Raw genomic sequence first — 24,680 nt, 5'->3', positions numbered from 1 at the left:
TTATTATTATTATTATTATTATTATTATTATTATCATCATCATCATCAATATGCCAGAACCCGGAACACTTATTCATTGGGATTATATATCCCGCACAGCCTTTGTTATGTTGGGATCAGAAGCCCTTGGAAGGTTGCAATACTACAAATCCTATTACACACTTAACTCCATACGTGCTTCTTTCTTTCCTGTCAAACCTGAAAAAGGATTGGTTGAGCTGCAGAGACAAATTATTATTATTATTACTACTACTATTATTCTGCTTTTACATCATGATTGGGACTCCAAGTTGGCACTGTGATGCTAGTCCTCATGGTTTCCAACCGGTTGCCCGCACTTCCACATCTCCTCCCATGCAAGTCTCTAATTTTATTTATTTATTTGCATCGCAGTGAAGAAAGTCAGGGATGAAATGTTTGGGGACTCTTGTAAGGATCTTAATCCGAAATGGCTCTCCGCGTGGAGGAAGTAAAGACAACACCCTTCTGTTCCTGCATTCTTCCATCCCTGTCTCGGAAAAAAGAAAGAGACGGAGGTTTAGGAGGTGAGAAGATGGGCCCTTCCTGCATTCATCGGGGCTTCATCGGTCCGAAATCTAGGAATTGGTAAAATTTGGCTCCATAAATGGCCACATCCCTTTCCTAGATTCGTTCTCCGCTTTCTGCTTTGCTAAAATATCTCCAAGTGACTGGCACTCAAAGCTTTCCAATGAGCAAATCAAAGACAAAAATGCCATCACATGCCTTCAAGAAATTTAGAAATACAGTAGAGTCTCACTTATCCAACATAAACGGGCCAGCAGAATGTTGGATAAGCGAATATGTTGGATAATAAGGAGGCATTAAGGAAAAGCCTATTAAACATCAAATTAGGTTATGATTTTACAAATGAAGCACCAAAACATCATGTTATACAACACATTTGGCAGAAAAAGTAGTTCAATACGCAGTAATGCTATGTAGTAATTACTGTATTTATGAATTTAGCACCAAAATATCGCAATATATTGAAAACATTGACTACAAAAATGCGTTGGATAATCCAGAACGTTGGATAAGCGAGTGTTGGATAAGTGAGACTCTACTGTATTGCAGTTTGCCATATTTCTAAAAATTTCCAACCCATTGATGTGGTTGGATTATAGCTCCCCCTGTGGACAGCTGTGGGTACAGTAGAGTCTCACTTATCCAAGCCTCTCTTATCAGCCTCTGGATAATCCAAGCCACTTTTGTAATCAATGTTTTCAATACATCGTGATATTTTGGTGCTAAATTCGTAAATACAGTAATTACTACATAGCATTACTGCATATTGAACTATTTTTTCTGTCAAATTTGTTGTCTAACATGATGTTTTGGTGCTTAATTTGTAAAATCATGACCTAATTTGATGTTAATAGGCTTTTCCTTAATCCCTCCTTATTAACCAAGATATTCGCTTATCCAAGCTTCTGGCGGCCTGTTTAGCTTGGATAAGTGAGACTCTACTTATGAAGTTGGGTTGCTGTCTGGCCATGTTCCAGAAGCGTTTCCTGACGTTTCACCCTCATTTATGAAAGGCATCCTCAGAGGTTGTGAGGTCTGTTGGAAACTAGGCAAGTGGGGTTTATATATCTGTTGAATGATGTCCAGGGTGGGAGAAAGAACTCTTGTCTGTGAATGTTGCAGTTGGCCAGCTTGATTAGTATTGAATAGCCTTGCAGCTTCAAAGCCTGGCTGCTTCCGTGTTGGGGAATCCTTTGTTGGGAGGTTTGTTGTTAGCTGGCCCTGATTGTTCCCTGTCTGGAATTCCCCTGTGTGGCAGGGAGGAATCCTTTTAAATCCCACCGCTGCCACCAATTGTCAAGATGTGGGAGAAGGGATTTTTTTTCCATTAATTATATTATTATATGTTTTATATCCGCTGCCACCAGTTGTGGAGATCTCAGCCAGAGGGGAATTTCTTTTTGAATCTTTTCTTTCTCTTCTTTTAATTCTCTTTAGATGGTAGCGTTACTTAAGTTTAGGATATGTGTGAGAAGAGGCTTGGATGTTGAAAGATATCAAGTTTATTTCAGGCACAGAGCTTAGTGGTTACAGTATTGCTTCTTTAAAGGCACTTAGATAATGGTTGCAAAGTTATTAACTTATGAGGAATACACTTTCAAAATACTTGCTCCTTTCCCTTGAGCAGTCTAAACCTGATCACTTTGGATCTAACCGGGATTACTTCCCCTTACTACTCAGACTCTACAATACATATAAACAAGTCACCCAACTTGCTTAATTTGACACAACTAGAGACCTGAGTTTCCCTGGTTTTCCTAACTTGGAACCAGTGTCTTCCCTGTGACTAAAAATCACAGACTAAATTGTTTTTTAAAACATTCCCTCCAAACGGCGGTTGGCTCCGCCCTCGTTGCTATGGCAACCTGCCTCAGAATGCTGAGCTGGTTACCATCCCCCACGAAATAGTAACTAATACTTACCCTTTTAAAACATAAACATACAATTAAACATAACATCTGTAAACCAAATTCATACTTCATTACACCCTGTTTTTTGGGTGTTGTTCTTTATTTACTGTTAGAGCTTTTAAATACTGGTAGCCAGATTGTGTTTATTTTCATGGTTTCCTCCTTTCTGTTGAAATTATCCACATGCTTGTGGAGTTCAATGGCTTCTCTATGTAACATGATAGTTGTCAGAGTGATCCAGCATGTCGTTGTTGGGCTCGTCCCTGTAGTGAGCCGCCCCGGGTCCCTTCGGGGAGATGGGGCGGGATATAAAAATAAAGTTTATTATTATTATTTCTGTGTTTCCAAATGATCTGTTGTGTCCAGGTTGGTTCATCAAGGGCTCGGCTATGGCTGACTTTTCTGGTTGGATTAGTCTGCAGTGCCTTTCATGTTCCTTGTTATATATCGTGGTCCCTCTGTAGACTTGTCCACAGTTGCAGAGGTGAGAGGATCCCAACAAAGGATTCCTCCAGGCAGGAAGCAGCCAGGTTTTGCAGCTGCAAGGCTATTCAATGCTAACCAAGCTGGCCAATTGCAACATTCACACTTGTTTCAGACAGAGAAGAGTTCTTTCTCCCATCTGAACATTATTCCACAGATATATAAACCCCACTTGCTTAGTTTCCAACAGACCTTACAACCACCTAGGATGCCTGCCATAGATGTGGGTGAAACGTCAGGAAAGAATGCTTCAGGAACATAGCCATACTGCTCAGAAAACTCACAACAACCCAGTATCCTGAATCCTTGCATCAGCTGAGGTATCAACAGATGTCATCTATGCGATTTCGAAAATATTCCCAACACTCGTAAGTGTTGGAAAATGCAACAATGCTTAGCACTAATAATTAATATTATTAATTAAATTCTGAGCCAGACAGCTCAGAAAACTCACAGCTACCCAGTGATTCCGGCCATGAAAGCCTTCGACATGTTGTTCTTGTTGTTGTTTAGAATCAACCTCTCTCTGATCAGCGCACTACAGATTGGAGTCACAGTAGCACAACAAGCCAGCAGGGTAGAGATTATTTTTATCTTTGGCCATTATTATTATTATTATTATTATTATTATTATTATTATTATTATTATTATTATAGCACAGCAAACAAGATAGACATGCTGGATTTCGTATCACAAAATCACAAGTCAAACATTTCTCAAGTGTCTAGGACTGTGTGATGTATATTCGGATGATGCGTGCAGATTCCAGCAGGGTGGCCTTTTGCAATTGGCAGATTGTGATTTTGTCAATGTCTATTGTTTCCAAATGCCGGCTGAGATCTTTTGGCACGGCACCCAATGTGCCGATCACCACCGGGACCACCTGTACTGGTTTCTGCCATTATTATTATTATTATTATTATTATTATTATTATTATTATTATTATTATTATTATTATTATTATGACACAGCAAACAAGAAAGATATGCTGGATTCCATATCACAAAACCACAAGTCGAACACTTCCCAAGTGTCTAGGACTGTGATGTATTTTCGTATGATGCGTGCAGATCCCAGTCGGGTGGCCTTTTGCAGTTGGCAGATCGTGATTTTGTCAATGCCTATTGTTTCCAAATGCTGGCTGAGATCTTTTGGCACGGCACCCAGTGTGCCGATCACCACCGGGACCACTTACACTGGTTTCTGCCAGAGTCTTTGAAGTTCAATCTTGAGGTCCTGATAGCAGCTGAGATTATTATTATTATTATTATTATTATTATTATTATTATTATTATTATTAGAATAGGTCTCTCTCTACTCAGTGCATTACAGATTAGAGTAGCAGCAGCACAACAACCCAGCAGGGTAGAGATAATTTTTGGCATTATTATTGTTATTATTATCATCATTATTATTGTTATTGTTATGATTAGAATAGGCTCCTCCATATAGAGCGCACTACAGATTGGAGTAGCAGCAGCAGCAGCAGCACAACAGCCCAGCCGGGTAGAGCATTTGGGCCTTGCAAGGCCAAGGGATACCTCCATTGGGTGGAAGACAACGGTTCGGCCTCCCATCTCGGCCTGCGTCTCACCGTATTCTCTTCGCCACGATCCAACCGGCCAGGAAGACGCCCAGGCAGCCCAAGAGCACCCCAAAAATGATGGCCACAATCTCACCTGGGATGAGAACGGCGAGAAAAACAACATAAGGAACCCCATTGATTCAATTTTGGACAAGTGGTAGCTTAGGAAAAGGGGAACACATAACCTCTAACATCACATAGGTGCAAATTGGGACACAAGAGTGGTCTGGGAATATTGGAGTGCGGTCAAGATGGCGAAGGTTATTAATGAGGATGGAGTAGAAGAAACCCACATCCCACCAATACCATCATTACCATCACCGCCCAAGCAGGGAGCTTTGAAATGGTTGAACAGAAGCTTTCTGAAGCTTTAGGTCAGGGGTTCCCAAACTAAAGCCCGGGGTCCGGATGCAGCCCTCCAAGGCCCCCATCCTCAGTTTTAGACTTAGGCTCCCCCAAAGTCTGAAATGACTTGAAAGCACAACCACAACAATCCTACTTGATTATCTCAATGGCCAGAAGCAGGCCCACACTTCCCACGGAAATCCTGATAAGTTTACAGTATGTTGGTTAAAATTATTTTTATTTTTAAATATTGTATTGTTCTTTCATTTACCAATATTGTAAATGAAATATTGTAAATGAATGATATGGTAATAATATAATGTACTAGCTGTGCCCAGCCACGCGTTGCTGTGGCATTGTCTGGTGGTGTTGGTGAGAAATGGTTGAGGTAGTGGTGGTATTGAATGTCTGTTGTATGGTAGTCTTTATGTTTAGTATGCACACTGAAGTGGATTATATGGCAGTGTGGAGTCAAGATAATCCAGTTCAAAGCAGATAATATAAGATTCTAAATGGGTTCTATAGCTGTGTGGAAGGGCCTTTAGTCTACACTGCCATATAATCCAGTTAAAATCTGATAATCTGTGAAAGAGGTCTAAGTGAGGCCTAACTGTGCCTGTCCCCTGGGCTGAGTAGGTTGCTAGGAGACCAAGTGGGCGGAGCTTAGCCTTCAAACTGGCAGCAATTGGATAAAAACTATTATTCCTCTCCCTGTAATTAGGACTTCATTTTTCTTTTCTTTTTTGTTGTATCAACCTAGAGGAGTGAATGATGGGTTGTGTTGTCAAATTTCGAGTTTGGGGGGGCCTGTAGTTTTGTTGTTTTGTCCGCTGCCCTGATGCCATCACTCTTATATATATAGATTGTGTATACATATAATATTGGTAATAATATTATAAGGTAATACAATATAATATTTATTTATTTCAATATTTCTACCCCGCCCTTCTCACCCAATAGGGGACTCAGGGCGGCTAATAATAATAATACAATATAATAATATTGTATAATATAATAATATTAATTATATATTATATATTAAATGTAATAGTACTAATAATATTACGGTATAATGGTATAGTACAATATCTGTATATATAAAAGAGTGATGGCATCAGGGCAGCGGACAAAACAACAAAAGTACAGGCCCCCCAACCTTGAAATTTGACAACACAACCCATCATTCACGGCTCTAGGTTGATACAACAACCTGATTGGGCTGATTGGGTTGCTAGGAGACCAAGTGGGCGGAACTTAGCCCTCTAACTGGCAGCTATTGGATAAAAACAATTATTCCTGTCCCTCTAATTAGGACTTCATTTTTCTTTTCTTTATGTTGTATCAACCTAGATGGGTTGTGTTGTCAAATTTCGAAGTTGGGGGGCCTGTAGTTTTGCTGTTTTGTCCGGTGCCCTGATTCCATCACTCTTTTATATAGTCTCACTTATCCAAGCTAAACGGGCTAGCAGAAGCTTGAATAAGCGAATATCTTGGATAATAAGGAGGGATTAAGGAAAAGCCTATTAAACATCAAATTAGGATATGATTTTACAAATTAAGCACCGAAACATCATGTTACACAACAAATTTGACAGAAAAAATAGTTCAATACGCAGTAATGTTATGTTGTAATTACTGTATTTACGAATTTAGCACCAAAATATCATGATATATGGAAAACATTGTCTACAAAAATGGCTTGGATTAGCGAGGCTTGGATAAGTGAGACTCTACTGTATATAGATATTGTACTATAACACTATATTGTAATATTATTAGTAATATTACATGTAATATATATATATATTGCATCATTTCTACCCCGCCCTTCTCACCCATCAGGGGACTCAGGGCGGCTTACAATATAAAGACAAACATAAAAACAAATTACGTCACAATTAAAAATCAATTTAAATAAAAAAAATCATTAAAACTAAGAACCTACATTAAAAACCTACATAATTATGCATATAAATATACACTATACCAGGGGTCCCCAAACTAAGGCCCGGGGGCCGGATGCGGCCCTCCAAGGTCATTTACCTGGCCCCTGCCCTCAGTTTTATAATATAATATTTTTATATCAGTTTTAATAATATAATATATTGTATATACATATAATATTGATAATAATATTATAATGTTATACAATATAACATTAATAAAAATACAATATAATAATATTAATTATATGTTATATATTACATATTATATAATAGTATAGTGGTATAGTTCAATATAGTAATATATAATGCTAATATTGTGTTATGCTAATAATATAATATATGATATGTACATACAGCTGCTCTGAGTCCCCTTCGGGGTGAGAAGGGTGGGATATAAATGTAGTAAATAAATGTAGTAAATAAATGCAGTAAATAAATAATTATTTTTAGACTTAGGCTTGGCCAAAGTCTGAAATGACTTGAAGGCACACAACAACAATCCTAATTAACTTGACTATCTCATTGGCCAGTAGCAGGCCCAAACTTTCCATTGAAATCCTAATAGGTTTATATTGGTTAAAATTGTTTTCATTTTCAAATATTGTATTGTTCTTTCGTTGTTGTTGTTGTTGCACTACAAATAAGACATGTGCAGTATGCATAGGAATTTGTATTTTTTTTCAAATGGTAATTTGGCCCCTCAACAGTCTGAAGGATTGTGGACCGGCCCTCTGCTTCAAAAGTTTGGGGACCCCTGCACTATACCATTATATACCATTATATACAATCTATATATATAAAAGAGTGATGGAATCCTGGCGACCGCCAAAACAACAAAACTAAACACCCCACAACCTCAAAAATTGACACCACAACCCATCATCCACGCCTCTAGGTTGATACAACAAAAAGAAAAGAAAAATAAAGTTCTAATTAGAGGGAGAGGAATAATTGTTTTTATCCAATTGCTGCCAGTTAGAAGGCTAAGTTAGAAGCCCACTTGGTCTCCTAGCAACCCACTCACCCAGGGGACAGGCAGAGTTAGGCCTCAGGCCTCTTCCACACTGCCTATAAAATACAGATTATCAGATTTTAACTGGATTAGATGGCAGTGTAGACTCAAGGCCCTTCCACACAGCTATATAACCCATTTATAATCTTATATTATCTGCTTTAACTGGATTATCTGGACTCCACACCTTTACCCTTTACCATAACTACAACCAATTCCTCAATACTTTATTTCCCATACCACCATACTTCGCCACAGCAATGCGTGGCCAGGCACAGCTAGTATACCATTATAATAGTGTATTATTATATTGCATTACATTATAATATTATTATTAATATTAAGTAGCAGCCAATAATGAAAGAACCAAGGTATTGATATCTCCGGCCCATCCCCTGTTCAGATATCAGCCAGCATGCCAATGTCTTAAATCAAGAAACAGCTTCCTAAGGTTTACAGAGATATTCGTAAGAACACCTCAGCAAGCGAGAGTCCAAAAGTGGCAGGCTAAAACCCAGAACCTCAATCAGTGCCTGAGACCAGATGAGAAATTCCCCCTGAGCACAGAGAAGACTGGGCAACTTGGAAGGCGCTGAACAGACTGTGATGTGCACCATGATGTGCAGAGCCAATAATAGGAAATGGGGCTACAAAGTGGAGTCCACGACATGTGAGTACGCAAAAAGGCAAACCACAGACCACTGACTACAATGCAGCCTGAGTCCTGCCACATACACAATGGGGGACCTTCTTACAACAACACCAAAGGCACTCCAAGTGCCCAGCTTCTAGAAATCTAGTAAAATGACAAGTTTTTAACTTTGTTTGTGTTGTAAAATACATTATAACTGTATCCTCAATTTACTTCTGACACGAGAAATAAATCATCATCATCATTATCCCACCAAAGAAAGACACGGAAGCCAACCTACCTGCAGAATATCCAGAAGGAGCTGAAGGACACAAAAGAAGAGATATTAATCAACTGTTTAAAATAATGTTTTGCTTCAAGTAATACAGTACCCTCAGCTTTCCTGAGACTTTCAATACTTTAAAAAAGCTATTTGGGGCCATAGAACTTGGGCATCCTTTCCAGTTCGGACAGAAACCCGGAGCGGATGCCCAGAGTGGCGTAATCTGTATTCTCCCTGAAGGGCGTTCTACAATATGATGCTTTGAAACAGGCTGGATGGACATCTGTCAGGAACGCTTTGATTGTGGTTTTCCTGCCTGTTAGACTGGGGTTGGACTGGATGGCCTTTGGGGGTCCCAATTCTACTATTCTAGGATTTCATGACATTGGATCAGAATTTCTGAAGACAACAGAAAGTAGCAAAATGTTATCAAATCTCAAAGTTCAGAATCACAGATTTGTCCGATGCTCGCCATCCACTTCCTAACACAAATCTTAGTTACCGTATATACTCGAGTATAAGCCGAGTTTTTCAGCCCTTTTTTAGGACTGAAAAAGCCCCCCTCGGCTTATACTCGGGTGAGGGTCCTGGTTGGTTTATATTCGGGTCGGCTTATACTTGAGAATATATGGTACATTTATTATTTTTCTGCATTATTATTGGTATTATTACATTTATTATTTTACTCTTTTACTTCTTATTATTACATTTATTATTTTACTCTAGTATTGTTACTATTAAATTTATTTTAATCTATTTTTATTATTATTAATACATTTATTATTTTACTCTATTACTTCTTATTATTACATTTATTATTTTACTCTAGTATTGTTACTATTACATTTATTTTATTTCTCAATACTTTATTTCCCATGCCACCATACTTCGCCACAGCAATGCGTGGCCGGGCACAGATAGTATATATCACCCCTCCCTGATGACTTCGACATATTTTGCACCTTGGCCCAGATCCTTGAATTTATCATTTTATTTTTGTACGTGACTTTTTATGACTGTTTTTATAGTTTCTGATGTTTTATTGTTGATTGATCTGTTTTATTGTTGGTGCTTTTATATTGTCGTGCCCGGGCATGGCCCCATATAAGCTTCCCCGAGTCCCTTCGGGGAGATGGGGCGGGATATAAGAATAAAGTTATTATTATTATTATTATTATTATTATTATTATTATTATTATTATTATTATTATTCTCTATTTTTATTAATAATAATACATTTATTATTTTGCTTTGATATTATTATTACATTTATTTTACTCTATTTATTATTATATTTATTACTAGCTGTACCCAGCCACGCGTTGCTGTAGCTTTGTCTGGTGGTGTTGGTGAGAAATTGTTGAAGTAGTAGTGGTATTGAATGTCTGTTGTATGGTTGTCTTTATGTTTATTATGAACACTGAAGTGGATTATATGGCAGTGTGGAGTCAAGATAATCCAGTTCAAAGCAGATAATATAAGATTCTAAATGGGTTATATAGCTGTGTGGAAGGTTCTTGAGTCTACACTGCCATATAATCCAGTGCAAATTAGATAATCTGTGGAAGAGGCCTAAGTGAGGCCTAACTGTGCCTGTCCCCTGGGCTGAGAGGGTTGCTAGGAGACCAAGTGGGTGGAGCTTAGCCTTCTAACTGGCAGCAATTGGATAAAAACTATTATTCCTCTCCCTGTAATTAGGACTTTATTTTTCTTTTCTTTTTGTTGTATCAACCTAGAGCCGTGGATGATGGGTTGTGTTGTCAAATTTCGAGGTTGGGGGGCCTGTAGTTTTGTTGTTTTGTCCGCTGCCCTGATGCCATCACTCTTTTATATATATATAGATTTTACTCTATTATTATTAAAAAGGATACATAAGCACATTTACACTGAAGAAGATGAGAACAATGATTTGATCAGAGCTGGACAGGCTTATCTTAAATTACAGTTTTATGTAAATGTTCAAAAACCTACTGATGCCTCAATTAATGTAATTTTATTGGTATCTATTTTTATTTTTGAAATTTACCGCTCTCGGTTTATACTTGAGTCAACAGTTTTTTTGGGTAAAATTAGGTGCCTTGGATTATATTCTGGTCGGTTTATACTCGAGTATATATACGGTAAATCAGTGAAAATTTGGGATTAATCAATAACAGTTTATTCTACCAAAGGGCACTCCTGGCTAAGGAATAGAGGATAATTTTTCCTAGAATTCAGGGTAATCCTAAAGTGCATCCACACTGTGGAATGAATGCAGTTTGACAAAACTTGAACTGCCACGTCTTAAGAGCATTGCCTTGAGGTTCTCTGATGTACATCCTGTCAGGGGATGATGGGTAGCAGAGTGTAATCCAAAAATTCACCATCCCGGTCTTCACCTCCTTCTCCAGACTGTCTCCCCGTGTGGAAAACAGCACTGGACAAACACACTCTAGCAGACGAGGGCTCGGTTGGAAATCCAACGGCAATACATCTTTATTTACATGACTATATACAAACAGAGCAAATCAGTCCTTCCACCATGAGTGCTCTTGCCGAAGCTACTCATGCACACACAGACTGCTCAGGAAACTCCTCTGCATTCCACAGGACAAGAAAGAAAGTCCTGATCAAAACAAACTTGACCCCATTGGTCCTGTGATACGTCAATCATAGCAGACTCTCATTAACTCCATAACTGCTGAAATGCCTTGCCGAAAAACTAACACATAAGGCATTTCTAATAACCCAGATTGATTTTAACATTTCACAATACACAATACCCTGACACATCAATCCATACTATTCCCAAAGAGACACTTACTCGTAATAAAAGAAGAGTAAACGACCCGCTGGTTCACATTTTGAGGGTCTCGGAAGTTATCCACCAAAAGCGCCTCGGGCATCTTGCCTTCGTCCGTTGCATACAAGGATTTCTGCAGTTTCTCCAGCTAGAAGAGAGACGGGGATGCCCATAAAAACTCATTTCGGAACCTCTCCACATCTGTCATTACAACGCAGAGGCTCCATTCCCACACTGACCATTTAATGCAGTTTCAAAGCGGTATGGAAGAAAGCGTTCCCGTTGTGCCGACAATTATGTAGGGAATCCAGGAACCAGTCTGAGGATGGTGATGACACAAACCACAAAGCATTGATGCGCATAAAAGGCTTTCTTTCGTGCTTTTGGGGGTCATTTGTTGTCCATACTTGCTGAGTTTGAGACTAGCTTTGAACTACATTAAAGTAGAGTCCAGACTGTACTACAAAAGGAAATATCAATTTGGTCAGATAGGGAGAGCAGGATTTGCAGTCAGACCCAAAAGTGCTTTTGGGGGGGAATGTGGGAAAATGGAGTTCCTTTCATTTGGACAGATCCTAAATAATGCAAGAGTAGAATGTTGGAAAATTATTATTATTATTTTGATTGGTTGCATACTGCAAGTCGTTTACACACATGACCAGCTATTGCGCCAAATTGCTATGTGTGTGTGTGTAAAGAAATCCTTGCAAAGTTGCTTGCTTCTGCAGAGGCAAGCCAGGCCTCAAAGAATGTATCAGTTTGATGGCAGATGGCTGGTTTTGTCAGTTGGTAATTTGGGCTTGCAGGGAGAGCACAGAAAAGACAGGCTCTCTAGCTACGGTCAAGTAGCAGTTTGAATATGCTATGCTGTAAATAGAATGCTGATTGATTAGTTATTGATCCTATGCAACTACAAGGACATTATACGATTGCTGAACTGTTTATCTAACTTCAACTCAACAAGTAAATTTTCTTTGTTCTTTCAATTCCTCTGCCTGGTCTGAGTCTTTTGCATATGGTGTTAACTGGACGCTGCTGGTTCCGCTATACACACACCTGCTAACACCAGCCACTGCCAGAAGGGACAGAGAGTTTCATCTATTTATTTACTTATTTATTTACAGTATTTATATTCCGCCCTTCTTTCTCACCCCGAAGGGGACTCAGGGCGGATCACATTATATACATATAGGGCTAACATTCAATGCCCATAAACACATAGAACCGAGACAGAGACAGACACAGAGGCAATTTAACCTTCTCCTGAGGGGATGTTCGATTCTGGCCACAAGGGGGAGCAGCTGCTTCATCATCCACTGTGACCGCACTTCCTCATTCCAATGTCGTAAATTAGTTAAATTTGCCTCCCCACTTTATAAGTGGTACCTTATTTCCTACTTGATAGATGCAACTATCTTTCGGGTTGCTAGGTCAGCAACGAGCAGGGGCTATTTTTTAATTTTAATTGACGGGTGCTCACCCCGCCACGGGCTGGCCTCGAACTCATGACCTCATGGTCAGAGTGATTTATTGCAGCAGGCTGCTCACCAGCCTGCACCACAGCCCGGCACCGTCATTAATGCTGACGGTGCCGCCATCGCCACTCAAGTTGGGAGCTTTGAAATGGTTGAACGGAAACTCTCCAAAGCTTTAGGTGCTCTTACCGCCTATTACAGGGAAAACCAGCTGATTCCTAATCCATCTAAAATGCAGACGTGTACTTTTCACCTTAAGAACAGACAAGCATCTCGAGCTCTGAGGATGACCTGGGAAGGAATCCCACTGGAGCATTGCAGCACAACACAATACTTGAGAGTTACACTGGACCATGCTCTGATTTACAAGAAGCACTGTTTGAATATCAAGCAAAAAGTGGGTGCTAGAAATAAGATCATACGAAAGCTGACTGGCACAACCTGGGAATCACATCCAGACACAGTGAAGACATCTGCCCATGTGCTTGGCTACTCTGCTGCTGAATACGCATGCCCAGTGTGGAATACATCTCACCACGTTAAAACAGTGGATGTGGCCCTTAATGGGACATGCCACATTATCACAGGATGTCTACACCCTAAGCCACTGGCGAAATTCTGTTGTTCAGCCGGTGTTGCACCACCAGACATTTGCCGGGAAGTAGCAGCCAGCATAGAAAAGACCAAGGCATTGACATCTCCAGCCCATCCTCTATTTGGATATCAGTCAGCATGCCAATGCCTTAAATCAAAAAATAGCTTCCTAAGATTTTCAGAGATACTCGCAGGAACACCTTAGCAAGCGAGAGTCCAAAAGTGGCAGTCTAAGACACAGAACCTCAATCAGTGGCTGGTATCAGATAAGAGACTCCCCCCCCCCCCCGGGGCATACAGAAGACACCAGAGGCACTCCAAGTGGCCAGCTTCTGGTCAAAGGAGATTTAGTATAATGCCAAGTTTTTAACTTTGTTTGTGGTTCTTCTATACATTATAACTGTATTCTCAATTAGCTTCTGACATGATAAATAGAGAAATAAATAAATAACTGTATTGTAGCCCACTGTGAGCCATGAGAGGTAGACAAGAAGTAGTAATAATAATAATAATAATAATAATAATAATAATAATAATAATAATAATATTCTGCCCTGGCAGAATATGTAAAGCAAAGTGAAGAACCTGCTTTGATTGAAGCCAAAAATCAGAAACTCCTCAAAGCACAGCAGACAAAAAACCAGTACAAGAAAACCGCACTACAAACTAGAGCTGACAGCTGGCACAACAAAACATTGCATGGAAAGTTCCTTGGCAAAATTGAAGGAAAAGCTGATAAGGAGAAGACCTGGCTCTGGCTCACGAATGGGACCCTGAAGAAGGAGACAGAAGGCCTGATCCTTGCAGCCCAGGAGCAAGACATCAGGACAAAGGCAATTAAGACCAAGATTGAAAAATCAGCTGATGACCCAAAATGCAGACTGTGCAAGGAAACCGACTAAACCATGGATCATATCCTCAGCTGCTGTAAGAAAATCGCACAGACAGACTACAAACAGAGGCACAACTATGTGGCCCAAATGATTCATTGGAACTTATGCCTCAAGTACCACCTCCCAGCAGCAAAGAACTGGTGGGATCACAAACCTGCAAAAGTATTGGAAAATGAGCACGCAAAGATACTGTGGGACTTCCGAATCCAGACTGACAATCCAGACTGGAACACAACACACCAGACATCACAGTTATAGAAAAGAAAAAGGTTTGGATCATTGATGTCGCCATCCCAGGTGACAGCCGCATTGATGAACAACAACAGGAAAAACTCAGCCGCTATCAGGACCTCAAGATTGAACTGCAAAGACTCTGGCAGAAACCAGTGCAGGTGGTCCCGGTGGTGATGGGCACACTGGGTGCCATGCCAAAAGATCTCAGCCGGCATTTGGAAACAATAGACATTGACAAAATTACGATCTGCCAGCTGCAAAAGGCCACCTGACTGGGATCTGCACACATCATCCGAAAATACATCACACAGTCCCAGACACTTGGGAAGTGTTCGACTTGTGATTTTGTGATACGAAATCCAGCATGTCTATCTTGTTTGCTGTGTCATAATATAATAATAATAATAATAATAATAATAATAATAATAATAATAATAATAATAATAATGTGTTGCATGCCTTAGGAAGTCCAAAGCTGTGAAACGGAAGGGATGATGAGGTGGGCTACCTGGCTGAGGGAGATGCTGGCCGGCTGGTGGAAGACGGTCCAGAGGACACTCTGGTAGCAAGGCGGGGTGGTCAGCGAGCCGTTGTAGCGGAAATAGTGGCCCAAATGCGCCGGGAGGAGGTCGCGGACGTCGAAAGCATCAATCTGTATTTCCTGTTCTGGCCCAGTCCGGAGGCGGGATGGTGGGAACGAGAAATGGAGAGAAAAGGAGCAAGCGAGAGAATGAAACACCTGTAACAAACCCAAACGAACCCTCCCTGTCATGTCTATGCGACCCCATTTATTTATTTATTTATTTATTTTTCAAACTTATATGCCGCTACTCCCCTAGGGCTCGGGGCGGCTTACAAGAACCAGCTAAAATCAACAATTTAAAAACATCTTAAAAACATCTTAAAAAAACATCCTAAAAGCACCTTTTTATGATTGAATCATAGTATCATAGAATATACTGTCAAAGGCTTTCATGGCTGGAATCACAGGGTTGTTGTGTGTTTTCCGGGCTTTATGGCCATGTTCCAGAATAATAATAATAATCATCATCATCATCATCATCTTTATATCCTGCCACCATCTTCCCTAAGGGACCCGGGGCAGCTCACAAAAGCATTCAATATTGCAAACACATAAAGCACAACAAATAATAATAATACAACAGCAATAGCAGAAAATATATATTTTATCTCATTTTATTTTAGTGATGGTTTTGTTTTAACAGATTGTTTGCTTTTTTTTAAATGAATTTTTATTGCAAGCATTTATAATAATGTGGTTTACAATGACAAGACAAAGGTTCAACAAAAGAAAACAAAAACCCAAAGTGAATACATTCCCTCAGAAAACCGCATTGGCCAATCTCACAAGAAAGGTAGAAGAAAAAAAAAAACAAGAGAAAAATAGACAAAAATACAATAACTTACATAACCAAAACACACATCTGTTAAAATCGACTTCCATCTATTATATGGTGTTCCTTATATTGTTTCTTTGGTACTACTAATACCATTCTATCTCCTATCCTGGTTCTGCGTCTTTCCTTCATCCTTTATTCTGAGACAGTATTGTTGCCCCTCATACTCATCTTTGTATTATTAAAGATTACGACACATTTATTAAATTATAACTTTACATTTTTCATTTCTTAAATAATTTTTTATCGGTTCCCAATCTGTCTGTTTTTTTGGTTTACCCTGAGTGTTTGATAACAGATACGTTAATTTATCCATGTTCATAATTTCCAGGATTTTATTAAACCAACAATTTATATCCGGTCTGTTTTTCATCCTCCATTCTTTTGCGTAGGTTATTCTCGTGGCCGTTGTTAAATAATTAAATAAAATTTCTTTGTTCCTTTCTTTTACGTCCAGCATCCCTAATAAGAAGAACTTCAGGTCTAGGCTGATCTTAATTGATAAAATCTTTTGTATTCTTTGATGTATTTCTTTCCAGAACTCTTTGGCTCTCCCACAGGTCCACCAGCAGTGATAATATGTGCCTTCATGCTCCCCGCATTTCTAACATTTGTTGGAGGGTTTTTTTTGTAAATTTTGGAGAGTTTTTGTGGGGTTAAGTACCATCTATGTTTTAATCCAATTTTCTTTAAGATCTGATGAATATGTATATTTTAATCTTTGATTCCAGCATTTCTCCCATTCTTCTATTCTGATTGGCTTCCTTGTGTTTTTTGCCCATTTGACCATGCATTCTTTCATGAAATCCTGGTCCGTTGCCCACTCTAACTGTTTTTTATAAACTTTAGTTATAATTTTGGATTCTGATTGCATTATTTTGTCCCAAAAGGTCTCTTTGTCTTCAAATCCTATTTTCTTGTCTTTATTGAAATGATCTTTTATCTGAATATATTGGATTGTTTGCTTTTATGTCTGTAGGGCTTTCTGTCCCATATGTAACCCCCTTGAGTCCCTTTGGGGAGATGGTGGTGGGGTATAAAAATAAAATTATTATTATTATTACCATATATACTCCAGTATAAGATGAGTTTTCCAGCCCTTTTTTAGGACCCAAAAAGCTCCACTCGGCTAATACTCAATTGTTGTGTGTAATCATTGTGTTTTATACCGTATCAAGTTTTACAATCAGTTTTGCATCTGTTAAACAGGGTTAAAATCGTTTCCTTTTTAAGGCCCCTTCTTCACAGCTGTATAAAATCCAGATTATCTGCTTTGAACTGGATTATTTGGCAGTGTAAACTCATGGATTATCTGCTTTGATAATCTGGACTACTGTATATACTCGAGTATAAGCCTAGTTTTCCAGCCCTTTTTTTAAGACTGAAAAAGCCCCCCTCGGCTTATACTTGGGTGAGGGTCCTGGTTGGCTTATATTTGGGTCGGCTTATACTCGAGTATATATGGTACATTTATTATTTTTCTGCATTGTTATTGGTATTATTACATTTATTATTTTACTTTATTACTTATTATTACATTTATTATTTTACTCTATTATTGTTACATTTATTTTAATCTATTTTTTATTATTAATACATTTATTATTTCACTCTGATATTATTATTGTTATTGCATTTATTATACTCTATTTATTATTATATTTATTATTTTACTCTACTATTATTTAAAGGATACATAAGCACATTGACATTGAAGAAGATGAGAATAATGATTTGATCAGAGTTGGACAGTCTTATCTTAAATTTGAGCTTGATGAAAATATTCAAAGACATTTAACCTATTGATGCCTCAATTCATGTAATTTCATTGGTATCTATTTTTATTTTTTTAAATTTACCACTCTCAGCTTATACAGTAGAGTCTCACTTATCCAATGTTCTGGATTATCCAATGTATTTTTGTAGTCAATGTTTTCAATATATCGTGATATTTTGGTGATAAATTCATAAATACAGTAATTACTACATAGCATTACTGCGTATTGAACTACTTTTTCTGCCAAATTTGTTGTCTAACATGATGTTTTGGTGCTTAACTTGTAAAATCATAACCTAATTTGATGTTTAATAGGCTTTTCCTTAATGCCTCCTTATTATCCAACATATTTGCTTATCCAACATTCTGCCGGCCCGTTTATGTTGGATAAGTGAGACTCTACTGTACTTGAGTCAATGTTTTCCCAGTTTCTGAATACTTCTGGAACATGGCCATACAGCCTGGAAAACACACAACAACCATCATAGAATAATAGAGTTGAAAGGGATCATAAAGGCCATCTAGTCCAACTCCATTCTACCCACAATCAAAGCACCCCCGACAGATGGCCATCCAGCCTCTGTTTACAAGCTTCCACCGGACTTATTTTCTGCCTGGGTGAAACATCCTATATTTCTCCTTGTTGACATTCATTTGGTTACGTCCCATTCTGCATGTGTCATTGGGCCACCCCAAAACAGCCCTTAATTTACCTTTATACTTGATGTCCTCCAGGTGCCGCAAGATGTGGTCATAAGCTGGATTTTCGGCCCCTCCAGCCTGTCGGACACAAGGAAGAAAAGAAGAAGACGGAGGTGAGGTGGCTGCAGAGCATAAAGGTTTATTATTTTTATTGCACGGGACACTCGAACCATCTCTCCCCATTGCGCAAGGCCTAAAGTGAGTTGGGCCTACCCTTCTGACTGGCAGCTAGGAGGAGAACGGCTCTTCCTCGTCCTCTATTTTTCTAGGGTTTTTTGATTGAAAGACATAGATTGGATGACTATGTCTTTTGTGGCCAAATTTGGTGTGATTTGGTTCAGTGGTTTTGTTGTTTACTCCATGGGAAAAACGCACATTACATTTATATATAGACTAGCTTTGCCCGGCCACGCGTTGCTGTGGCTTATGCTTTCAGAGTGTTGCTCTTTATTTACTGTCCTGATTTTAGAGATTATATTGTTCTGTATTATTATATCACAGTAATTATTACATATTATATTGATAATCCTATATCATCTGCTTAGAACTGGATTATATGAGGCCCCTTCTTCACAGCTGTATAAAATGCACACTGAAGTGGATTATATGGCAGTGTGGAGTCCAGATAATCCAGTTCAAAGCAGATAATATAAGATTATAAATGGGTTATATAGCTTGAGTCTACACTGCCATATAATCCAGTTAAAATCAGATAATTGTATTTTATAGGCAGTGTGGAAGAGGCCTAAGTGAGGCCTAACTCTGCCTGTCCCTTGAGCTGCGTGGGTTGCTAGGAGACCAAGTGGGTGGAGCTTAACCTTTAAACTGGCAGCAATTGGATAAAAACAATTCTTCCTCTCCCTCTAATTAGGATTTTCTTTTTCTTTTCTTTTTGTTGTATGAACGTAGAGGCATGGATGAGGGCTTGTGCTGCCAAGTTTAGTGTTTCTGGGATGTGTAGTTTTGTTGTTTTGTCCTAGGCCGAAATTTCATTACCCTTTTATATATAGAGATAGATTAGATCCACAAATACTGCACCGGCATATCGACCAGGTATGGAGTTTTTCCAAAGGCGTTTCATTTAATAGGACAGCAAGGAAGTGTGGTGAAGTTATTATTGTTGGGTTGCTGTAAGTTTTCTGGGCTGTATGGCCATGATCCAGAAGCATTCTGTCCTGATGTTTCGCCCACATCTATGGCAGGCATCCTCAGAGGTTGTGAGGCCTGTTGGAAGCTAGTTAAGGGAGGTTTATATATCTGTGGAATAATGTCCAGGGTGGGAGAAAGAACTCTTGTTTGTTTGAGGCAAGTGTGAATGTTGCCATTAGCATTGAATAGCCTTGCATCTTCAAAGCCTGACTGCTTCCTGCCTGAGGGAATCCTTTGTTAGAAGGTGTTAGCTGACCCTGGTAGTTTCCTGCCTGGAATTCCTCTGTTTTCTGAGTGTTGTTCTTTATTTACAGTCCTGATTTTAGAGTTTATTTAATACTGGGAGCCAGATTGTGTTCATTTTCATGGTTTCCTCCTTTCTGTTCAAATTGTGCTTGTGGAGTTCAATGACTTCTCTGTGTCGTCTGACGTGGTGGTTGTGAGAGTGGTCCAGCATTTCTGTGTTCTCAAATAATATGCTGTGTCCTGGTTGGTTCAACATGTGCTTTGCTATGGCCGACTTCTCTGGTTGAGTTAGTCTGCAGTGCCTTTCGTGTTCATGTTGTATTTTCTTAGTGGGTCTGTATATTTCATTTAATTGGACAGCAAGAAAGTACAGTATTTTACATTGAAGTTCCTATTGTGGTGATTTCTCATTGCCAGCAGGTGGCGCTGTGGCCTCAAGGCATTCTAATGGAAGGGATCCTCTGGCAACAAAGCAATGTCCTTTAATGGATTTCAATCAGGATTTTAACTTGTATTTTTATTCCTTGTATCTTGTTCTATGCCTTTAAATGGTGTTTTAATGGCATGGTGTCCTGCCTCGAGCCACAGGGAGAAGCAAGTAACAATTATTATTATTATTATTATTATTATTATTATTATTATTATTATTATTATTATTATTATTTTATTGTATGACACAGCAAACAAGATAGACATGCTGGATTTCATTTCACAAAATCACAAGTGTCTAGGACTGTGTGATGTATTTTCGGATGATGCGCGCAGATCCCAGTCGGGTGGCCTTTTGCAGTTGGCAGATCGTGATTTTGTCAATGTCTATTGTTTCCAAATGCCGGCTGAGATCTTTTGGCACGGCACCCAGTGTGCCCATCACCACCGGGACCACCTGCACTGGTTTCTGCCAGAGTCTTTGCAGTTCAATCTTGAGGTCCTAATAGCGGCTGAGTTTTTCCTGTTGTTTTTCACCTGGGATGGCAACATCAATGATCCAAACCTTTTTCTTTTCCACAACTGTGATGTCTGGTGTGTTGTGTTCCAGAACTTTGTCAGTCTGGATTCGGAAGTCCCACAGTATCTTTGCTTGCTCATTTTCCAATACTTTTGCAGGTTTGTGATCCCACCAGTTCTTTGCTGCTGGGAGGTGGGACTTGAGGCATAAGTTCCAATGAATCCTTTGGGCCACGTAGTTGTGCCTCTGTTTGTAGTCTGTCTGTGCTATTTTCTTACAGCAGCTGAGGATATGATCCATGGTTTCGTGGGTTTCCTTGCACAGTCTGCATTTTGGGTCATCAGCTGATTTTTCGATCTTGGCCTGAATGGCCTTTGTCCCGATGTCTTGCTCCTGGGCTGCAAGGATCAGGCCTTCTGTCTCCTCCTTCAGGGTCCCATTCGTGAGCCAGAGCCAGGTCTTCTCCTTATCAGCTTTTCCTTCAATTTTGTCAAGGAACTTTCCATGCAATTATTTGATGCACAACAAGATGACTACACAGCAAACAAGATCACTCTGTTGGCTGTTGTATTGGATCACACATTGCCAAGTGACTAGGACTATGTGATGACAGGTGGTAATTTTGTCAGCGCCGATTGTATTTAAGTGCTTGCCAAGGTCTTTAGGCACTGCACCCAGTGTGCCGATCACCACTGGGACCACCTTGACTGGCTTATTATTATTATTATTATTATTATTATTATTATTATTGGCACAACGACATTGTATGACACAGCAAACAAGATAGGTATGCTGGATGTCGTATCACAAAACCACAAGTTGAACACTTCCCAAGCGTTTAGGACTGTGTGATGTATTTTCAGATGATGCGTGCAGATCCCAGATTATTATTATTATTATCATCATTATTATTCAATGCAACTAGATTTGAAAAAAAATTGTTCCTGGTTCGAAATTATTATTTCCTGTTTAATTGTGCAGTCCTTATATCTGTAGTAGTTATTCTACTACAGAAACTTTGTTTTTGTAGATGCCACAAGGTAAAAAGGTTTTCCCCTGACATTAAGTCCAGTCATGTCTGACTCTGGGGGTTGGTGCTCATCTCCATTTCTAAGCCGAAGAGCCGGCGTTGTCCGTAGACTCCTCCAAGGTCATGTGGCCATAGGCATGACTGCATGGAGCGCCGTTACCTTCCTGCCGGAGCAGTACCTATTGATCTACTCACATTGGCATGTTTTTGAACTGCTAGGTTGGCAGGAGCTGGAGCTAACAGCGGCTGCTCACGCCGCTCCCGGGGTTTGAACCTGGGACCTTTCGGATGCCACAAACTGTATTGAATTGACTGAGACTTGATGAGAGCTTCATTGAAAAACTATTGAAAATGTGCAGCAGGATGTCCCGCAAAAACAAAGTTTTTGCAATTTAATACAGGGGTCCTCAAACTTTTAAAGCAGAGGGCCAGTCCACAATTCTTCAGACTGTGGAGGGGCCAATTTATCATTTGAAGAAAAAAACAAACAAATTCCTGTGCTCACTGCACATGTCTTATTTGTAGTGCAAAACAACAACAACAATGAAAGAACAATACAATATTTAAAAATGAAAACAATTGTAACCAACATAAACCTATCAGGATTTCAATGGGAAATGTGGGCCTGCTTCTGGCCAATGAAATACTCAGGTTAATTAGGATTGTTGCTGCTGTTGTTGTTGTTGTTGTTGTTGTTGTTGTGTGCCTTCAAGTCATTTCAGACTTTGGGCGAGTCTAAGTCTAAAATTATTTATTTATTCATTTACTACATTTATTTATTACATTTATATCCTGCCCTTCTCACCCCGAATGGAACTCAGAGCAGCTGTCAAGGACAGAACGCCACAAGATTCAAAGTAACAGAGTTTATTAGATTACAGAACTCAAAAAATGCCCGTAAAACACAAGGGCCAGGCAATTTTTGCCTTTAGGAGCAAAAAGGGGCAAAAGTAAATGTTCAAAAGATAAACCGGATTAAACCGGAGTTTAATCCGGGTAAAAACAAACTGCTTGCTTCAGCCTGGGTATAAACGAAACGAAAGCCAAGGAACAAAAGATACAAAGAATGCAACTAATTGGCAGCAGATTCCTCTCTGCTGCCAACACTGTGCTTAGAGTAACTTGCGTCGCTCCCCCACACACACAGCAGACAGGATCTCCAACACGAGTAAATCAGCCAAGGATTGTAGCAGTTGAGTAGACCAGTTCCGTTCCGTAGATCAAAGCCAGAAGCAGACGTTTGTAGTTTTTCCAAGTCCAAGAAGGGGGGAAGACAAGCCGTGGTCAGTTCAGTCCGAGTTCTCAAAGCAGGAGATGGCGTCCGTCAAGAAGACGACGGAAGGTCAAGGTCACAGCACAGGAAAGCACACAAGTCTTCAGGGAAGCGTCCCACACACACACGGATCCCAAGCGTTTGCCCAGATTACCTTGCCCAACGCAATTTGCAATTGCTCTCAAGCCCCATTTTATGCCAGTTACAAATCTTCATCACTGTCAGCTGTCCTCCTTAACCCGGGCGTTTCCTCATCACTTTCCTCGTCAGAGCTGGAACACCTCTGACTACGCCCAACAGCATCTCCAGCTGTGGATCCCGTCCCATCCCTCCAGCTAAACCATGGGTCTAATCCTGAAGGTCCCCATTCATCTTCTGTCCCATCATGGCCAGTGGCACCCACTTCCTCCCTTACCCGAGTCCAATCCATCTCATCCTCCTCTGAGCTAACCAGCCCCTCCTCCATTCTCTCCGTAAACCCTTCGAAAGACTCCTCGTCAGATGGTGCTGCAAATATGTCTCGCAGTCTTTTTCTCTCTCGCTCCTCGAGAGTATCTGACTCTCGAGGAGTCTTACGCCCACGTCTGTCAGTAACAGAGCCATGAGGCTCAATCATAACACTATCCCCTCTCACAAAGGCCTCCTCCCCCGATGGCGGAGAAGTGGCAGTGATACCCTCCGCTATAGCACCACGACGACTAGAGGTATCAAGTTTCAACAGCGAACGATGAAAGACTGGATGGACCTTTAAACTAGACGGTAAACGCAAACGAAACGCAACAGAAGAAATCTTTTTAACGATAGGAAAGGGACCCAAATACCGAGGCGCAAACTTTCCCCCAGCCTGTTTAATATGTTTGGAAGATAACCACACCAAATCCCCTTCTTCCAACTCCTCCCCTGCCTGCCTGTGGCGGTCAGCCTGAGTCTTCTGCGTTGCCTTAGCTTCCAACAGTAAGCGACGGGCAACATCATGCAATGCAGCCATTTCCGAAGAGCGGTACACAGGGTCCGAAGAGACCACATTGGTCGACGGCGCCACACCTCCCCGTGGGTGAAAACCATAAGTTAGCTCAAATGGCGTATGCTGACTAGACGTGTGCACCGCATTGTTGTAAGCAAATTCCGCCACCGGTAACCACTTTACCCAAGCCGTGGGTTGATCTAAACAAAAACAACGCAGATACTGCTCTAAGAGCCCATTAACCCGTTCCGACTGTCCATCCGTTTGCGGATGGAAAGCTGAAGACACGTTTAACTTAGTCCCCAAACACTCATGGAAGTGTTTCCAAAAGCGTGACACAAATTGCGGAGCCCTATCTGAAATAATCACCTCGGGTGCTCCGTGCAAACGATAGATGTGCTTTGTAAATAGTAAGGCCAACGTAGGGGCCGCCGGAATGGTTGAACAAGGA

The 24,680-nt window shown here is 40.1% G+C and overlaps 1 protein-coding gene across 4 annotated transcripts in view; it reads right to left on the bottom strand.

The window, feature by feature from the left end:
• Positions 1-213: 213 nt before the first annotated feature.
• ca14 (carbonic anhydrase 14) overlaps positions 214-24,680 on the bottom strand; it is a 61,051-nt gene continuing 36,584 nt past the window's right edge. The window contains exons 6-11 of one of the 4 annotated variants that reach the window (XM_062964932.1): positions 18,630-18,696; positions 15,230-15,387; positions 11,547-11,673; positions 8,762-8,782; positions 4,536-4,620; positions 214-508 (exon numbers count right to left, since the gene is read on the bottom strand). In XM_062964932.1, the coding sequence (XP_062821002.1) occupies positions 439-508; positions 4,536-4,620; positions 8,762-8,782; positions 11,547-11,673; positions 15,230-15,387; positions 18,630-18,696 (528 nt within the window). In that variant the 3' untranslated portion in view covers positions 214-438. Of the gene's footprint in view, positions 513-4,482; positions 4,621-8,761; positions 8,783-11,546; positions 11,674-15,229; positions 15,388-18,629; positions 18,697-24,680 lie in introns of all 4 variants that reach the window. The other 3 variants (XM_062964935.1, XM_062964933.1, XM_062964936.1) reach the window with 3 other exon arrangements.

The sequence above is a fragment of the Anolis carolinensis genome, unplaced genomic scaffold (assembly GCF_035594765.1).
Source record: "Anolis carolinensis isolate JA03-04 unplaced genomic scaffold, rAnoCar3.1.pri scaffold_14, whole genome shotgun sequence".
NCBI lineage: Eukaryota > Metazoa > Chordata > Lepidosauria > Squamata > Dactyloidae > Anolis > Anolis carolinensis.
This window is presented reverse-complemented; position numbering and strand designations above follow the sequence as displayed.